This window comes from Crocuta crocuta, unplaced genomic scaffold (genome assembly GCF_008692635.1).
Source record: "Crocuta crocuta isolate KB4526 unplaced genomic scaffold, BGI_CrCroc_1.0 scaffold44, whole genome shotgun sequence".
NCBI classification, from domain to species: Eukaryota; Metazoa; Chordata; class Mammalia; order Carnivora; family Hyaenidae; genus Crocuta; species Crocuta crocuta.
In genome coordinates this window covers 5,658,532-5,677,178 of record NW_027530179.1, presented here as the reverse complement: position 1 = coordinate 5,677,178, position 18,647 = coordinate 5,658,532, and the positions used below count along the sequence as shown (strand labels likewise).

The 18,647-nt window shown below is 53.0% G+C and overlaps 2 protein-coding genes across 3 annotated transcripts in view; both read left to right on the top strand.

Moving 5' to 3' along the window:
* Window positions 1–125: 125 nt before the first annotated feature.
* KLC4 (kinesin light chain 4) lies at window positions 126–13,932 on the top strand. Of its 2 annotated transcripts, none has more exons than XM_077764925.1 (16): window positions 126–186; window positions 1,794–2,076; window positions 3,449–3,679; window positions 5,538–5,619; window positions 6,220–6,430; window positions 6,906–6,993; window positions 8,730–8,831; window positions 9,049–9,222; window positions 9,516–9,615; window positions 9,820–9,872; window positions 10,073–10,143; window positions 10,554–10,662; window positions 11,639–11,779; window positions 12,058–12,173; window positions 12,527–12,590; window positions 13,472–13,932. In XM_077764925.1, exons 2-16 carry the CDS (start codon window positions 1,819–1,821, stop codon window positions 13,520–13,522), a joined length of 1,851 nt encoding a protein of 616 aa, XP_077621051.1. In that variant the 5' UTR covers window positions 126–186; window positions 1,794–1,818; the 3' UTR covers window positions 13,523–13,932. The 2 variants fall into 2 exon arrangements, with proteins under 2 accessions (XP_077621051.1, XP_077621052.1); XM_077764926.1 differs by having other exon boundaries at window positions 163–194.
* Window positions 13,933–15,109: 1,177 nt separating this feature from the next.
* PTK7 (protein tyrosine kinase 7 (inactive)) overlaps window positions 15,110–18,647 on the top strand; it is a 66,516-nt gene continuing 62,978 nt past the window's right edge. Inside the window, exon 1 of the mRNA XM_077764924.1 lies at window positions 15,110–15,206. Coding sequence (XP_077621050.1) covers window positions 15,128–15,206 — 79 coding nt within the window. The 5' untranslated portion in view covers window positions 15,110–15,127. The remainder of the gene's footprint in view (window positions 15,207–18,647) is intronic.

Sequence of the window (18,647 nt, the reverse complement as noted above, 5' to 3'; positions counted from 1 at the left end):
GTGAATACACACCTCCTTTCCTCCTTGCGCGTGGTCACAGCCAATCCTCGGGCGACCCTTAGGTCGCGTGACTGATAAACCCGCTCCGCCCCCCTGAGCCGTCAAAACAATTACCTCGAGCGGCAGCCATGATGAATTTAAAGGGGCAGTACCGGCAAGGGCGGCAGCCAGACCGACAGACTGCGGGTGAGTCGGTAAGGGTACCTCTGGGGCTGAGGGTTGAGGTCCCGCTACTTCTTTTCCCCACTCCCGGACAGATGAACAACCACCCACCTGCAGACCTCACACAAGTCCGGACAGAAAAACTCCGCCCCCCCGCGATTCTTCCCGCCCCTCGGCGTCCAGACAGACAGACAGACGGCCTGCCCCGCCCCCTGCTCTACGGATAGACTCATCGACCTCGGGATTCTCTGGTCCCTGGGTCCTCTCTCCCCACGCGGACCCCCGCCGTCCACCCGCACCTCCCCCTCTCGCCCCCGCCCATCTCATTCTGTCCCACCCTGGGCCCCGGGGTAGGTCGACAGCCCGGGACACTTCTCCGATCCGCTTTCCCAACTCCCAGCGCAGTGTTTCCCTGTGACCCTGAGGCCGCTCTGAAGACCTGCCATCCTTCCCTGCATCATCAGTTGTCTGAGAGGCACCCTAAGGTGACTTCTCTCAGAGCCTGTTAGTAGGTGGTCACGACAGAGACAAAGCCATGAAAGTGAATGGGTCAGGAGTGACTAGGTCTTGCACCTCACCCTTTCCCAGACACACCCCTTGCCGCAGATCTCAGATCAAGTCCACTCCCTTCTTGGGAGAAAATAGCTCCCCAGGCGTAGGGTGGGACGTTGGCTCTGGGAAGGAAGAGGGACACGCTGGTCGCCTTTGAAGGCCTGTAGGTAGAGAGAGGGAGGGTGTTTGCCCTGCGTAGGGCTCTGTGCCAGGTCCTCTGGGTGGCTGTGAGGTGGTGAGAGAAGGGGTGGGAACGCTGGACTTCTGGACTTTGGGCAGGGCAGATCTTTGTGAGTCCCTGGCTACTGAAAGAGTTTCTTCCGGGCTCTGGCCTGAGCGCCACAGCTGAGGGCCCTGCTCTGTATACCTACTGGTAAGAGGACTTCAAAGATGAGAAACAAGGCTCTTTTGAGGAAGTAGGAAGAGAGCCTGACACCTGGAGGGTGGGAAGTATGGGCTGAAGGCCTAGTGGGGAGAGAGGCAGACTTTACCGGGTTTGGAGATGCTGGCCTTAGCTCTGTGGGTGGCATAGTCTGAAGACCTGGAACTTTCTGGGGCCCTCTCGTCTGGGTCGTGCAATGAACGCGTCTTTTTTTCCTTCTTCTCCCTCTCTTCCCTGTAACTTTGAAACCTGTACCTTTCCCATTTTTTGAAACCCCTGCACCATTTTCTTTATATCTCCTGTCTGCTTTAACTGTTTCCTTTGCAGCTCTCTCCAGAGACCCTCTGTGTTCCCTGTAATGCTCTCATCTGATTCCTTTTCCTATTACTGTCCCAAGCTCTTTCTTCAACAACATTTCCTATTCTCTTCCTAATTTCTAAATCCATCTGCTAGTTTTCAGCACTTCCGTTCCTTCTATTGTCTTTCCTCGCTCAACTCAATTCCTCTCCATCTCTCTTTGCCACCTTTACTTTGTGTTTAGTGTTGTAGGCTCCCTCCCCACTGATCACTCTCTCTCCAGAGACAGAAGGCCACCCATATTCTCCCTTGTCCCTTGGATCCTCACCACCCTCTAACCAACGTACTCAGCTGCTCTTTCTTTTCTTTACCCCCACTGAGCTCTGTTGTTTCTCCCCAGCCCAGGCAAGGTCCCCCTGGCCAGGATGTCAGGCCTGGTGCTGGGGCAACGGGATGAGCCTGCAGGGCACCGGCTCAGCCAGGAGGAGATCCTGGGAAGTACCCGGCTGGTGAGCCAAGGGCTGGAGGCCCTACACAGTGAACATCAGGCTGTCCTGCAAAGTCTGTCCCATACCATTGAGTGTCTGCAGCAAGGAGGCCATGAAGAAGGGCTGGTGCATGAGAAGGCCCGGCAGCTGCGACGTTCCATGGAGAACATCGAGCTGGGGCTGAGTGAGGCCCAGGTGAGGGGAGGAGATGGTGCCAAGTGGCCTTGGAGGAGCATTTGCCTGATTGGAGTTTTGGGGTCATTTAGGATCTCCTTGTTCTAGATGCTTGCCTTCATTCATTCAGTAAACATGTATTAAGCCCTGACTTTGTGCCAGGCACAACTCCTCTGGGCACTGGAGACACATCGCTGAACTCAACAGTCAAAACTCTTTGCCATCTCAGAGCTTACATTCTAGCTTACATTTATTTGTGTATTATCTATATGTCAGAATAAGTGTATTCTGTGTGTCAGAGTGATAATTGCTAAAGATGAGGGGTAAGAATAAAACAGAGAAGGGGGTAGAGGGATACGGAGAGAGAAGATACACCTTTACATAGCGTGGTCAAAGAAAGTCTTCCTGAAAAGGTGGCATTTGAGCAAAGATTGGACAGTACACACGATGGCCCTGAACTGGAGCCTTCTCGACAAGTTCAGTGAGGACCAGTGTGTTGCAGTAGAGTGTGTGAGATGAAGCAAAATAGAGGCTAAAGTACAAGAGGTAGAAGGGGTGGGAGAGAAAGGGATAGATCATGTGAAACTTGAAGGTCGTCATAAGAACGTTGCTTTTACTTTGAATGAAATGAAAGCTATTGGAATATATTGAGCAGAGGAGTGATGTGGTCTAGCTTAACACTTTTTTATAACTTTATTTTTTATTTATTAAGCTTATTTATTTTGAGGTGGGGGAAACATGCAAGTAGGGAAGGGGCAGAGAGAGGGAGAGAGAGAGGGAAAGAGAGAGAATCCCAAGCAGGTTCTGCACCATCAGTGCATCAGCCTGTACAGAGCCTGATGTGGGGCTCGAACTCACGAACTGTGAGATCATGACCTGCACTGAAGTTGGACGCTTAACCGACTGAGCCACCCAGGTGCCCAAGTCTAGCTCAACATTTAAAAAGATCAGTTTGGGGCGCGTGTGGTGGCTCAGTCGGTTAAGCGTCTGACTCTTGATTTCAGGTCATAATCTCCACTATTTGTGAGATCTCCACTATCAATGTGGAGCCTGTTTGGGAAATTCTCTCTCTCTCTCCCTCTCTCAAAATAAATAAATCGACATTAAAAAAATAAAAGGATTATCTGGCTGCTGGGTTGAGAACAGACCCTAAGCAAAAAGGGCAGAAGCAGAGGCCAGGGAGGAGGCTCTTGTACCCATCTAGATGGGAACTGATGGTGGCCTGGCCCAGGGTGCTGAGAGAGTGGATTCAGAGTATATTTTGAAGGTAGAGCCATCACTACCCAATCCCGCCTCATGGCTCCTGACAGCTTTGCTGGCAGTAGGCACCGCTCCCACTTATCCCTGAACGCTCCAATCCAGAGTGTGGCGCTTACAGGATGTGCCCATCTAGGTGATGCTGGCCTTGGCCAGCCACCTGAGCACAGTGGAGTCAGAGAAACAGAAGCTGCGGGCTCAGGTACGGCGGCTGTGTCAGGAGAACCAGTGGCTCCGGGACGAGCTGGCGGGCACCCAGCAGCGGCTGCAGCGCAGCGAGCAGGCGGTAGCCCAGCTGGAGGAGGAAAAGAAGCACCTGGAGTTCCTGGGGCAGCTGCGACAGTACGACGAGGATGGGCACACTGCGGTAAGCATGCGCAGGCAAGGCTGGCCGCGGGGCAGACAGCTGGGAGCCGCACAGACGTGGGGGCGATTGCTTTATCTGCTGTAGGGGCCAGCAGTGCCACACAGCCTGCCCCCACCTGACAGGATGCGGGTCTTGACACCAACTCCAGAAAACTGCAAGGTAGAAACAGTTTTCACTCATTCAATGGACATTTAATTCCACGACACCTATGTACACCAGGCGCTATGCGCCCTGCTGGGGATGCAACAGTGAACAGGCAGACAAAGTTCCTGCTCTCACAGTTATAGTTTGGGGTTGGGGGCAGACAGAGAAGCACCTGGACAATTCCAGTCCATAATCCTAAGTGCTACAATGGGGGAAAGCATAGCAGAGTCGAGCAACACCCTCCTAAAATTTGCTCTCACAATGTGAAATTTAACCCTCAATCAACAGTCATTTATTTATCCTTCTGCCCTAGGTGGTGTGAGAGGATGTGTGTAAGGGAGATGTAAAGAACTATAAAAGAGGGGTGCCTGGGTAGCTTAGTGGTGGTGAAGTGTCTGACTTCAGCTCAGGTCATGATCTCAAGGTTCATGAGTTCGAGCCCTGCATTGGGCTCTCTGATGTTCTCAGGCTTCAGATCCTGTTTCCCTCTCTTTCTGCGCCACCCCCCCCCCACACACACACACACCGTGCTCTCTTTTTCTCAAAAATAAACATTAAAAAAATATTTAAATTTATGTTTATTTATTTTTGAAGGAGAGAGAGAGAGACAGCATGAGTGGGGGAGGGGCAGAGAGAGAGGGAGACACAGAATCCAAAGCAGGCTCCAGGCTCTGAGCCATCAGCACAGAGCCTGATGTGGGGATCGAACTCATAAGTTGTGAGATCATGACCTGAGCCGAAGTTGGATGCTTAACCAGCTGAACCACCCAGGTGCCCCTAAATAAACATTTTTTAAAGAAGATTGAAAAAAAAGAACTGTAAAAGAGTTCCTGCCTTCTCAAGCCTATAACATAGCTATAGGGCCAAGGCTTACACATGAGAACGTGTATGTAACAACATAAAGCAGCAAATGCTCAGTGCTGGGTGAATGGTTGTCAGTATGGGAGGAATTTCAAGATTTGTTCGTGGGGGCTGGAATGGTCTGAGAAGGATTTACAGATGGGGTATTGGGATGGATGGGTAAGACTGAGGTTGGATTTTTTTTAGCTGAACAGGTTAGGAGTTGGGCTGGATTTTAACGGATGATGAGGGGGAGGGAGAAGCTTTCTAGACTGGGGTTGGGTATGTGTCATAGATAAGGCTCCTGGGCTGGAAAGCTGATCTGTCCCAGGGAAGTGGGATGATTTGCAAGGGACAGACACATTGGTGAGTCTGGGTGGGAGGGTTGGAGGGGTTTGTAGAAGGCTGACATGCTTGGTGAGGCAAAGCAAATTTGTCCATGTGGAAGCAGGTGAGACCGTGAGGGTTGAGCACTAAGTCCAACATGAGAGGTAGCAGTTGAAGGGCGCAAGGCTGAGCCCGATGTGCTTTGGATACGTGTCAATAAGATCAGACACTCCCCGCCCTCAGGAAAGACAGGACAGACATATAATCAGTGTAAACACACAGAGATCAGCCCTGGTCTATAATTACAAGAGTTGAAGAGGAGAGGGGTGGAGGCTAGAGAATGAAGGTACTTAGGAAACTCTTAATGTGATGGAAGGAGATTTACAAATAAGAGCGGTGTGAGATTGGTGGACAGTTGCTGGCCTTCTCAGGGGCAGAGACATGAACTAGGCTTTTCTCCAGCTGTCAGCGATTTCATGGGTTAGAGGGGCCCTGAAGAGGCTACTGGGGATATCTTGGCCTAGACGTGTTGCTTCTTCCCTTCCAGGAGGAGAAGGAGGGTGATGCCACCAAGGATTCCCTGGATGATCTCTTCCCCAATGAGGAGGAGGAAGACCCCAGCAATGGCTGTGAGTCTGCCCCTGGGCCTGGAGGGTGAAACGGGGCAGCAGGGGGCTGGTCCTAATGGTGGCCCACCTTGCATACAGGATGCTCCCTTTCCAGAAATAGGTTCTCCACTTTCCCTGGATATAGGGCGGGACCGGGCTAGTGCTTTGATTTCCTCAGCCTCCCCATTGTTCATCAATATTTATTAAACACTTCCTGTGTACTGGGCACTATGGTGGACATTAGGGATACCGAGATGACAGTTATGGAGTTCTCGCCAGTAAGAAGCTCATAGTCGAATGAGAGAATGGCCCTGGAGTCATGGAAGAGCATGAGCTCCTCAAGGGAAAGAACCAGGTCTTATTTTTGTATCCCTGACGCAGCCCCTGGCTCATGCTGATGGAGTAAATTTTGTTGAATGAATGAATTAGTGGGTGAACAAGTGGGTTTGTGAGGGGCCCAGGTACAGGGGAGCCAGAAAAGGAATAGCAGCTGGGGTGGATCTTCAGGGAGGGCCTGGCGAGGGGTGGATGCGGGCACAGAACAAGGCACGGAGAGGAGGGACGGCAAAGGGGAGAAGAGTGCCCCGAGGAAGTTTCCTGTTCACTGTCTGTGATGGTTAGTGTCCCGTGGCCAGGGCACCCAGCACAGCGGATATGAGATCCCGGCGAGGCTGCGGACACTGCACAACTTGGTGATCCAGTATGCCGCCCAGGGTCGCTATGAGGTGGCCGTGCCGCTCTGCAAGCAGGCACTGGAGGACTTGGAGCGCACATCTGGCCGTGGCCACCCCGATGTCGCGACCATGCTCAACATCCTTGCTTTGGTGTATCGGTGAGTCCTGGCCTCCTCCTCTCCTGAATCAGCCTCCAGATTCCCACCTCAACCCACTTTTGGCTCCCATTCCTCCTCTCCCCAGGGGACCTCTTCTGCCTGCTGGGCCTCCTAAGTCACCCCACTAGGGGCTTTCTCTTGCACCAGTACTCTCTTGTTCTTTCCATACCCGAGCCCTTGATCTCAGAGACACGCATGTCTCAGCCTCTTTGCTTCTCCGTTCTTTCCTTTGGGGAGGGTCTCTTTCCCTCTCTGTCTCCATCAATTGCATCCTATAACCTGTCTCCTCTTGGCGTGGCAGTGTTCTACATCCAGGGACAGGTGTGTTGGTGAACTCTCACTGCTTAAGGCTTCCTGTCTCCTCGTGGGGCCCCCAATCCCTAAATATACCTCCATATTCCTAAAGGGAAGGAGGGAAGAAGATGGCTTGGGTCAGAGTTCAGGGTAACCCCTTGTTATTTCTCTCCTCTTCCAGGGACCAGAATAAGTATAAGGAAGCTGCCCACCTGCTGAATGATGCCCTCAGCATCCGGGAGAGCACCCTGGGCCGGGACCACCCTGCTGTCAGTATTTCTTGCCCTCCTTGCTCTATGCTACTTTGGCTTCTCTTAGTTTGTTTATCCACTGCCCTCAGCTCACTCACTAGGGGTGCTCAGGGAAGAAGCGTGAGGGCTCTGTTCTTCCAGGCACTCTCTGCTAAGCCCAATGGTTCTCAACTCTCTGAGACCCAGTGATTCCTTCTTATAATGAGTATTTTCCGGAAACATAATTCATAGATGCTGTAACTGACCTGTGCATACAATTCCAAAAACTATTGAGCAATACCTTATTAATATGAAAGAGGAAGGGGCGCCTGGCTGGCTCAGTCAGTTAAGCATCTGACTCTTGATTTCAGCTCAGGTCATGGGCTCACAGTTCGTGAGATTGGGCCACATAGGACTCTATGCGGAGCCTGCTTGGGATTCTCCCTTTCTCTCTCTCTCTGTCCCTCTCCCACATGTGCACACATGCTCTTTCTCTCTCTCTCTCTCAAAAGACATAAATAAACTTAAAAAAAGAGAGAAACAAAGAAAGTAACTTCCGATAAAATAATATATAGTATACTCACAATAAAACGAGAACATAGTAACAGTTTTATTGAGTACAACCATTCAAGAAAACATAATATATGATTTACATATAACCCAATATGATAGTTAACTTTAGATTTAGAAAAAGTATAAGACCAGGGGCGCCTGGGTGGCTTAGTCGGTTAAGCGTCCGACTTTCGCTTAGGTCATGATCTCACGGTTCGTGGGTTCGAGCCCCGCGTCGGGCTCTGTGCTGACTGCCAGCTCAGAGCCTGGAGCCTGTTTCAGTCTGTGACTCCCTCTCTCTCTGACCCTCCCCTGCTCACGCTCTCTCTCTCTCTCTAGAAATAAAAAAAAAAAACCTTAAAAAAAAAATTAAAAAAAAAGAAAAAGTATAAGACCAGTAAGACATTCTATATAAGAAGTACTGAAAAAATTACAGAGCAGGGGTGCCCGGCTGGCTCAGTCAGAAAAGCATGTGACTCTTGATCTTGGAGCCTATGCCCCACAATGAGTGTAGAGATTACTAAGAACGTAAGTGAATAGAATTTTTAAAAAATGACAGAGCGGAAGTATTGGTGGATACAAGATTAAGATCCAGTGTTAGACTAAGTAACGACAGGCCAGATTTATTCGTATATGATAAGAGAAAGAGAGAAATAACCTTAAATAGGGATAGCATGCCAAGACAAATGATCAACTGTGGAAAATCAAGTGGGGAAAATGAGAAACAAGATATTTTTGCGAATGCGCTGTGTGAAAATAATTCCTATGTTACAACATGTGATAGATAGAGATGATGTCACTCAGAAAACATAGCTCCTATCTTGATATCCCACTAAGTGTCAAAGCTTACAGTGTTTGACGGTCTGGCGGGACATTCCAAAGTTAGCAGAGCTGTCCCACACGCGCAGAACATCCTTCCTTCCCAAAGGTAATGCCCCCAGTCTTTATGGCAACCCCAAACCCCACAAAACCTCACCTACAGAAATATCTAGAAATCCCCCTAGGGGGCGATACCACCCCCAGAGAGAACCTCAGAACCTCCAGTTCAGCCGCTTCTCCCCACGGCGGCTGCCTCCACCCGCCTCCGCCTCCGGTTAGGATGACAGAGTCCAGTTCTCTTGGGACTTGTGCAGCGTGGGGCCCTGTTGTCCGGGAGGAGGAGGACCTCCGGTGCTCCAGGTCCCTGAAAGCACCGACGCTGAGAAGGCGGCCTGTCTCCCTAGGTGGCTGCCACACTCAACAATCTGGCTGTGCTCTATGGCAAGAGGGGCAAATACAAGGAGGCAGAGCCACTGTGCCAGCGCGCACTGGAGATCCGCGAAAAGGTGCCTGTGCCTGCTCCCTCTTCCCTGCTGCAGTGACCTTCCCCCATCATCTCTCTTCCAGATCAGCCTCCTCAATCACTTTTTTTCTCAACCCCCTTCCCGGCCTCTTCCCTCCTGTCCTGCCCTCCCCCTTGCTCCCCACATGGGCATGGGCACACATGGTTACACACCCCCCCACACACTCATAGCCATCCGTCACTCCTTTACTCCCCTCCAGGTCCTCGGCACTGACCACCCAGATGTGGCAAAGCAGCTGAACAACCTGGCCCTGTTGTGCCAAAACCAGGGCAAGTACGAGGCCGTGGAGCGCTATTACCGGCGGGCACTGGCCATCTATGAGGGGCAGCTGGGGCCGGACAACCCTAACGTAGCCCGGACCAAGAACAACCTGGTAAGGGAGGAAGGGATGGAGTCCTTGGAGGGAGGCGAAGGGAGAGCACCATATTGCAGTGCACTAACCCCGTCATCTTTGTGTGTCTGGGGCTGCCTTTGGGCTGAGGGATCCGCCTCATCCCAGGGGGAAAGCCAAGTCCCCTAGCCTCCTGGGAGTGGAGCGAGGACATCCTTGACCCTGCAGCTAGCAAAGGAAGTGTGAGGAGGATCTCTGGGGAAGAGAGGCCAAGAAGTGGAAAGCCCTGAGCCCTGCTGAGACTCTGTCCTGTGTTTTTGCTTTTCTGCCTGCAGGCTTCCTGTTACCTGAAACAGGGCAAATATGCCGAGGCTGAGACGCTCTACAAAGAGATCCTGACCCGGGCCCATCTGCAGGAGTTTGGGTCTGTGGATGGTGAGTGGGGTTGGCCCCGGGGGGGCGGGGCGCTGCAGGGTGGGAAAGAAATGCAGACCAAAGGTAGGGGGTTAGGCCCTAGAGGTTCCCAGGCAGAGCCAAACCCCTTGAGTCCAACCCCTGGGTCTCTGGGTCCTGGCTCCTCCACATACTGTGTAGCTCTGTTCTCTAACCTTACCACCCCATCCCGTGTATCACCCCCAGATGACCACAAGCCCATCTGGATGCATGCAGAGGAGCGGGAGGAAATGAGCAAAGTGAGTGTGGGGCCCGGCCTGGGGAGCCCAAGGCTGCCTGGGGCTCTGGTTTACTCCTTGCGCTAGCCCAGCGCCTTCCTTACTTCCCACCTGAGCACCGGCCGCAGGGTGCCTTCCCCAGCCCAGTCTGCACCCGCACCCCTTGCACTCCAGCACTCCTGTGCTCTCATTTCTGGCTTCCTCTCCCCTCTGTTCTGCAGAGCCGGCACCGAGAGGGTGGCACACCCTATACTGAGTACGGAGGCTGGTACAAGGCCTGCAAAGTGAGCAGGTGAGCTGCCAGCGAGAAGCTGGCTTGGCCTCTGACACTCTCCATCCAAGACCTGATCCTGGCCCCTGGGACCTTTTCCCTTCTTCCCTTTGACTTTTCCTTGGCCTTAGCTTTGCCCCTTCTCTCGCCCGTTTCTTTTCTTTCTTTTTGTTTTAAATTTTTTTTGTTTTTTGTTTATTTTTGAGACAGAGAGACAGAGCACGAGTGGGGGAGGAGCAGAGAGAGAGGGAGATGCAGAATCTGAAACAGGCTCCAGGCTCTGAGATGTCAGCACAGAACCTGAAGCGGGGCTCGAGCCCACAAACCGTGAGATCATGACCTGAGCCGAAGTTGGACGCTTAACCGACTGAGCCACCCAGGCGCCCCCCACCCACTTCTTTTCTGAGTCCATCTTCACTTCCTTCCCACAGCCCCACAGTAAACACCACTCTGCGAAACCTGGGAGCTCTGTACAGGCGCCAGGGAAAGCTGGAGGCTGCTGAGACCCTAGAAGAATGTGCCCTGCGCTCTCAGAAACAGGTCAGTGACCAGGAGGGGACAGGGGAAGGAGGTCTGGAAGGTAGGCCCTGGGGACAGGGGATCACTGAGGCTTCTTGTGAATCTCAGAAGATTAAAAGGAGAGGCTGAGGAGGAAGCCAGGGACAGGAAGGTGAGACACTCTTTGTGGTTGTTTTTAAGTGTGTTCCTACCCCTTCACCTGCGCTCTATGGTCAGGACTCCAAGTTCGACGTTCATATCACTAAATGGGACTATTACAAGGGAAGCTGCGTGGGGCACCTGCGTAGCTCAGTTGGCTGAGTGTCTGGCTCTTGGTTTTGGCTCAGGTCATGATCTCACGGTTCATGTGATCAAGCCCTGCATTGGACTCTGTGCTGACAGCACAGAATCTGCTTGGGATTCTCTCTCTCCCTTAAAAAAAAAAAAAAAGGGAAGCCATGTCCTTTCACAATTTGAAGAATCTACTGCAGAGGACCATGGGTGGTGTGAGGGAGGGAGTTGAGGTTGAGGGGAGCCCAAAGTCAGAGTTTCTCAAATTGTGGGTTGTGATTCGTTAGTGTGTTTTTTTTTCTTATAAAGTTTATTTATTTTGAGAGAGATAGAGTATGAGAGGGGCACAGAGAGAAAGAGAGAGAATCCCAAGCAGGCTCTGCACTGTCAGCAAGGAGTCCAATGTGGGGCTTGAACTCAGGAAACTTCAGATCATGACCTGAGCCAAAATCAAGAGTCAGACAGTCGACCAACTGAGCCACCCGGGTGCCCCTCATTTGTGGGGTTTGAAATCAATTCAGTGTGGGCCATAGTTAAAATATGTATGTATCTCTATGTAGGAATGCATTGCAAAGACGTAAGCTCTTCCCAATCTGTGTAATGTGTATGCTAGGACATCACAAGGGAAAATGTTTTCCTTGTTGGGGCTGATGGTGAAAAAAGTTTGAACGTCCCATCCTGAGCAGTTAAGGAGTGCAGAGTCCTAGCTCCTTCCTTTTCCTTCCAGGGCACTGACCCTATCAGTCAGACCAAGGTGGCCGAGCTACTTGGGGAAGGTGACAGCGGAAGGACCTCTCAGGAGGGCTCTGGGGGCAGCGTGAAATTCGAGGGAGGTGAAGATGCTTCTGTGGCCGTGGAATGGTCAGGGGTGAGTCTCATTATTGCCCCTTGATCTCTCCTCCCTCTTGCTGGTGGTGGTGAGAGGCTCTGGGCCTGTCCACGTAGGACACGGGCACATATTGTCCACCAGTTCAGTTAGCCCATCCCTTTAGGGGTATCTGCAAGCCATCTATCGATAGGGCTCTTGTTTTCAATCACTAGGCTTTGGGGGGAGGCGGGAAGTGTGCAGAATAAATGATGTCAGTAGACTCAGAAGGCAGCCTGATAGGATCTCCTTAGCTTCTCTTCCTCACCCCTTTCTGCCAGGATGGCAGTGGGACCCTACAGAGAAGTGGTTCTCTGGGCAAGATCCGGGATGTGCTTCGTAGAAGCAGTGAACTCCTGGTGAGGAAGCTCCAAGGGACTGAGCCTCGGCCCTCCAGGTACACAGGGAAACTGAGATACGGCAAAGCAAGCCAGTGAGCCCTTGCCTCCAGCTCCTCTTGGACCCTCATCTCTGGAGGGGAAGTATCTTGGAGAGAAACATGGAGGAGGGTCAGTGGGATGGCCATGGAGAAAGAGTCTGGGCAAAATGGGTGCCCCAGTGTTCGGGAAAACTGAGGAGATATTGGTTACAGATGAAGATAAGAGAGTGTGTATGAGTGTGTGTATGTGTGTGTGTGGGGGTGTCCGATGCGGGGGAGGCACTGATTTGACATGTGCCCGAGAGGCCCACAGCATTAGGGCCACAAATGGGGAAGAGAAGAGGCCTCAGTTCTTTATTCTTGCATTGTAGCAGCAACATGAAGCGGGCAGCCTCCTTAAACTATCTGAATCAACCCAGTGCAGCACCCCTCCAGGTGAGAGCAGCACTCGTGAGCATATAGGTGGGTGAGAAAGAAAGGGTAGCCATGGACAAAGAGCAGTAGGAGTTAGGGAAAAGGAGAGAATCCTCAGGGGTGAAGACTCCAGCCAGGGAATTAGAGTTGGGTGGATGAGAATCAGGCAGCTTGAAGAGGGTGGTGACCACCAAGGGGCAGTTTTGGGTCAGAGATGGCAGCAAATAAATGAATCAGGAAGGGAAAAGGAATCGATGTTCTTTAAACTGGTACTTTGAAATTATGAATAATTTAGGAATGATTTGCTCTACCTCCTGCAGCCACCATATTCTTCACCTTGGGGGCTCAGTAGCAGATGAGAAGGGAAAAAGAAAAAAAGTATTAATTATCTACATTTTGGAAACCAATAATGACTTTTTTTTTTTTTTTTTTGAGAGACAGAGCACAGGCAGGGGAGGAACAGAGAGAGAGGGATACACAGAATCTGAAGCAGGCTCCAGGCTCTGAGCTGTCAGCACAGAGCCTGATGCAGGGCTTGAACTCATGAGCCGTGAAATCATGACCTGAGCTGAAGTCAGATGCCTAACCGACTGAGCCACCCAGGCGCCCCAAAAATGACATCTTAATGGGAAGAGACTATTTGTATCAACACATTCAAAGTATGTGCTGATATGCATGTGGCTCTTCCCAGTGTTTTCTCCACCAGATTGTGGCCTTCTTGAAAATCCTAGCAAAAGCTAAAACTAAACAGAGTCACGGAGCTTGGGACTAAGGTTACAAGCTCCGTCCTAGGTCTAGATAGATTGCAGATAGATTGCAGCCATGAAATGGATAGACTCCAGGGGACAGTCTTCAGTGAGGCTGAGGTCCCTGGGCCGATGGCATGGTGTTGTCTGTTTCAGGTCTCCCGGGGCCTCAGTGCCAGCACCACGGACCTCTCTTCAAGCAGCTGACATTCAACCGAGCCCCCAGGTCTGCTGGGTCTCCCCCCAGACAGCCCTCTCAGCATTCCCTATTGCTCCTGGCTCTTCCCGCCCCAAGGTGGGACAGTGAAGGGAGAGCAGTTAACCAGAAGATTGCTGCTGCCCTAGGGTCTTGGCTCCCTCCTCAGGAATCCACCTCAGGAAGGACCCTCAGGACATCCTCTCCCCCGTAGTCCTCTAGAGAAGCTAGCTCTGAGGCCCCCAAGATGCATAAAGAGCAGGTATGCATCTCAGAGATGGAGCCTGCTGCTGGCTCTTCTCCCAGAGGGTTTGGGGCAGGCCAGCCAAGCTGCCCTTGCTCTGGCCTCTCTTGTTCCCTCTGCTGCCTCACTTCAGGTCCGTGTATTTCACTTTTCTTAAATAAAAGAATCAGGTAACCATTTTGCCACTCGAGTCCTGACCGAAGAGGGTAGGGAGCAAGGGTTGTGTGGGGGGCCCTTCACAGAAGGGCAACGGGCAGTGATGGATGGGGCAACACGAGAAGTGTTGATTCACGGATCTCTCCTCTCTTCCTTCCCTTGTTTGTATCCTCTCCAGCAGGGCCTGCAGGAAGGCATCTGGGGGATGGGGGAGGAGGCCCACAACCCAAGGAGAAGGTGCTAGGGACTGGGTTGTCAGGGACATGTGGTGGCCATGTGGCAGGACCCTGGAGTCCTGGCGCCACTGCTCCCGGCCTGTGAGGCCCTCTGTGGCTGCCCCTCCTCCTCCCAGCTGCTTGGGGGAAGGGAGGTCTAAGCAGGCCTGGGGGGCCCTCCGGAGCCGGAGGGGGATGAGGCACTCACTATCCATCCCCTCTCAGCATATCCTGGAGGCCTGAGCAGCAGCTGGGGCCCATCTTCTAAAGCTTGACTCCTCCTGACCCGCCTCCTACACCCCTTGCTGCTTTCACAACAAAGAAAGAATGTGGGGGTGGTGGCGCTGGGGGTGGGGGGTGCCTGGAGCAAGGGCTGCGCTGGGCCTCCCCACAGCTGGAGACTTGGCCATGCCCTGCAGCCCAGGCTGCCTGGAGATGGACTTGGGATAAATTTGTCAGTTTAACAGCCTTCAGCCAGGCTGAGGCCTGGCCGGTTTCTACCTTTGGGTTCAGATTGGTCCACATCCAAACCAGAACCCGGCCATGCACTGGCCCCTCACTTCTCCAGGGGTTCCATAGTGTCTCCAGGCTACCTTGCTTGGGGACATCAAAGACACCCTTCTGTTCTAGGTCTTCCTCAGGATTTCTGGTTGCTGAGAAGTGAGCCAAAGCCCGCTTTTCCCCACTCCTACCCAGAGAATTTGGGGGAAATGCTGGTCAGAGCCCCCAGGAAGGCCCAGAACTGACAATCCTCCCCAGGGGCCATAAGAGTCACTTTGGTTCTCCGAGTCCCTGCAGACTAAGCGGGCAGTAGGCACAGCCGACGCCCCCCTACCTCGTTCAGGTCCCCTGCACTCCCTGGGGCCTCCCTCCCTCAGTCCCCCATCCATCTCCAGACCCCTCCCCCAACTGCGAGCTCCTCCCCCGCCACGGCGGGGTGGGGGCGTGGAAGGGGCGGGGCGCCGCGCGGCGGCCGNCCTCTCCCCGAGCCCGCCGCCGCGATGGGAGCTGCGCGGGGAACCCCGAGCAGCCTCCGCCGGCTGCCTCTGCTCAGCGTCCTGCTGCTGCCGCTGCTGGGCGGTGAGTCGCGGCGAGCTGCGGGAGAGGGGCGCGAGAAGCGCGGGAGCCCCGCGGGCAAAAGGGGGCACCGGGGAGTTGGCTTCGGGTGGCTGGGCCAGGCAAGACACCCTGGAGTGGTGGAGAGATCTCGGCGGGCGCGAGGTCTCGGCGGCCGGTTTGGCTAAGCCCCTGCGGACTCTCTCGGGCCCCTCTCCCTTCGCGCCCGCGAGGACGCGTTTCCAGCCGCCCAGAGTTTTCCCGGTCTGAGCGGAGAGTTTTCTCGGGAACTGCACGGAGTTGCCGGCTCCCGGGCCCCGGTGGCGAGTTTCTTTTCGGGAGGGAAATGACTCCCTCCTACTTGGGGGGGCGCGGTGAGGTGGCTGGCGGCGGGGGAGACGGAGTTCCCCCAGCAGTCTCAACCTGGGTGAGGGGGGCCGGCCTGGGGCCGGATGCGGGACCGACCTGCGACGCGCAGAGCGCGGAGCTTTGTTACCTCCGCCGGCCAGACGCTCCCGGCTTCCCTCCTCCAAGTTCCCGGGCCAGGCTGGGACCCCTGATGTCCCTGCTGGTGCAGGCGGAAGAAGGGAAGAATCAGAGGCCGCCCGGTCTCCTCCAGCTCCTGGGCCCAAGCCCTGAGCCCACTCCCAGCCGGGTCGAATCTGGGGAGCCGAGAGTCCTAGGCTGTCGCGGTGACTAATGTGTGAAGGCCGCTGCCAAAATCGGGCATGGCCGGCCTGCAAAGGTGCGGACGGGGTTTGTTCTGCTCCTTCCTGGATTTCCATCCTGTCTCTCCGCGCCAAGGAAAGAAAATCTCTCATTCTACGGGCAGAAAGGCAAAAAGAGTTCATTCTGCCCTTTCTTGGAGGGCCTCAGCGTTTTGATGAGGGTGTGGCCGGTATCTACAGGGCAGACAGGATCCAACCCCCGCCCCCCAGCCCAACACAGCCTTTATTTCCTGGCTTGGTCACACCTGAGAGTTACCAGTGAGGTGTTGAAGTGCTTTACGGGAAAGCACCAAGCTACCTACACACCCCCAACGCCCTGGACTGGATATAAGCCCCCCACAACACACACACACGCACACAGACACACACACACACTCTCTCTCTCTCTCTCTCACTCTCAGTGTTCTTTGGTAGCGATCCTGGCAGCAGCTCTTTCTGGAGGAACTCTGTCCAGGACACCTGGTCCTAGCTTATCACTTTCTTCTTTCTTGGAAGAATGGCCATAGAGAGGGTGGGGGTAGAGAATAGCCTTTTCTGACATCTCCCTGGTTTGCCAGCTGTTGAGAGGTTTTGGTGCTTGTGGAGTCAACATCTCCTCCACCCCTGATTAAATGGAGAGGTAATTGTAACCCAAGGTGGAGAGGTAGGAACAAGCTCCAGGGATTCGGAGGAGGTGTTTCTGGAGCTGCCCTGTGTTCCTTGTGATGTGTAGGGTGGTTATTGCTCATGGCAGAACCCACATCTGCTCCCAGAGGAAGTATGGAAGTTTGTTTTTTTTTTGTTGTTTCTTTTTCTTTTTTTTTTTTTTTTTGCGCACCGCCAGGATCAGGGGGCCCAGCCATATGGGTGAGGAGCCCCAGCTCCCAGGCTTACTAGGTTGGTGGCTGGGTTTGGGTGTATACGTCGCCTGTCGCCTGATATGGCTGTCTTCCCTGCTGATGTTTTGAGTTCGGGAGTCAAGGGGAGATTCTGGTGGAGACTGGGCCCTTGTTCGTTCAGCAAATGCTGAATTCCTGAATTCTTTCCGTGAGAAGACAACTCTGATGTTAATCGATGTTAATCCGGTGGGTGTTTAGCAGAGAGGGGAATCTTGGGGGAAGTTAGGGCAGGCAGGCTGAGGGCTTGGGACTGGAGGTCTGGAATCTCCTGGAGGGGGCGGGCGGGGAGATGTCTTATGCTCAACAAAGGAACATTTTAATGAGAGCCTTAAATCAGTTCCACCAAACGTGCCTTGATGTGGAACCTGTCCATGTGCAGTAAACAATTGCAGCCGAGGCTAAGGCGCCTGCTGTCTTCTGGTGAAATCCGGGGACTCACCCACCCCCAGACGGCATGACTTCAGGGGGCAGTGATTTTTTAATAGATTACAGTAGATTTTTCCATCTCATTGTTTAACTGTGTAATTAACTGGAGTTGTAGTGAGACCCTGCTGTTCATAAGGCTGGAGTGAGGGACCTGGTCTGGCTAGGTTTGTGGATTAGACCATTTTGAAGTTTGGGCAATTATGCTGTAAATGGCTGAGTAGCTTTCCAAACTTTGAGATCCCCGTTGTGATAAATACGGCAGAGGGGGAGGAGAGGGCTTGGTGTTGGAAATCTGGGATTCTTAGCACCAGCCGTTTGAGGGTTCATTTGTGGTCACTGCCCATCGCCGTTGCCATCTCCCCTCTCTGAGTTCTTCCTTCCAGGCTCTTGTGTCATTTGGGGAGATTGAGTTGTCACATTCAGAGATAGGCTGCCTGCAGATTCCTTAAGGCCCTGCAGCCTGTAATTCAGGCCTAGGAGTTGCTTTTATCAGTGATGGGTTTCCTCAGTTGTTGGGAAGTATCTACTGGTGGGAGGGAGAGGGTAATCTCTGCACATCACTCGCTGCGGGCTCTAATCACGCTCCTGGCGTTCCGAGCAGGGGCTGAATGGTGGAGAGAGTGCAGACTGTGTATTTGGCAAAACAGCAACTCAAAGTCTTTGACAGGCCCGGTGGCCCTGGGCAAATTTCTTGACCTCACAGTGTGCCTCCTCTGTAAAGGGACTTAACTTCCTGGAGTTGTGCACAGGATTAAATGTAATGAAGTCTATAAAGGGCCCCTTTCTTGTTCTTCCCTCTCCTGGGGTATGCTTCCCACATACCTTTCCAGCCTCACAAGTCACCCCAACAAGAAATATTTTCCACCTACTGGAGCCTTCCATTCCAGCCCAGCTAGTCAGTTTACCATCGCCTAAGACGTGTGGTTTCTCGGACCTTTCTTTCCTCTCAGGCCAGTCCTTGGTACGTGTTGCCTCCCCCATCTGTCACTTGTCTGGCCTCACTTCCACTTTTGTCCCCAAAGCTGTCCTGTTCTCCTGCCAGAAAGGTGCCAATAGAACTTTTAGACTCTGTCATTCTTAGGACACTTCCGTATTTTTATCCCGTTTGAGTTTTTATTCTCTTCTCTTTGTTTATTTACATTGAGAGAGAGAGAGAGAGAGAGAGAGAAAGCCAACAGGGGAGGGGCAGGGGCAGAGGGAGAGAGAGAATTCCAAACAGCCTCCGCGCTGATAGCAGCGAGCCCGATGCGATGCGGGGCTTGAACTCAACCGTGAGATCATGAACTGAGCTGAAGTGGGACACTCAACCGACTGAGCCACCCAGGTACCCCCTCGAGTTTTAACTTTCTCAAGTGCTCCCCCCCTTGTCGAATTCATTACAGTATCATTTATAATGGGTCAGCTTGTTAAAAATGATCCTTTTGGGTACAGGG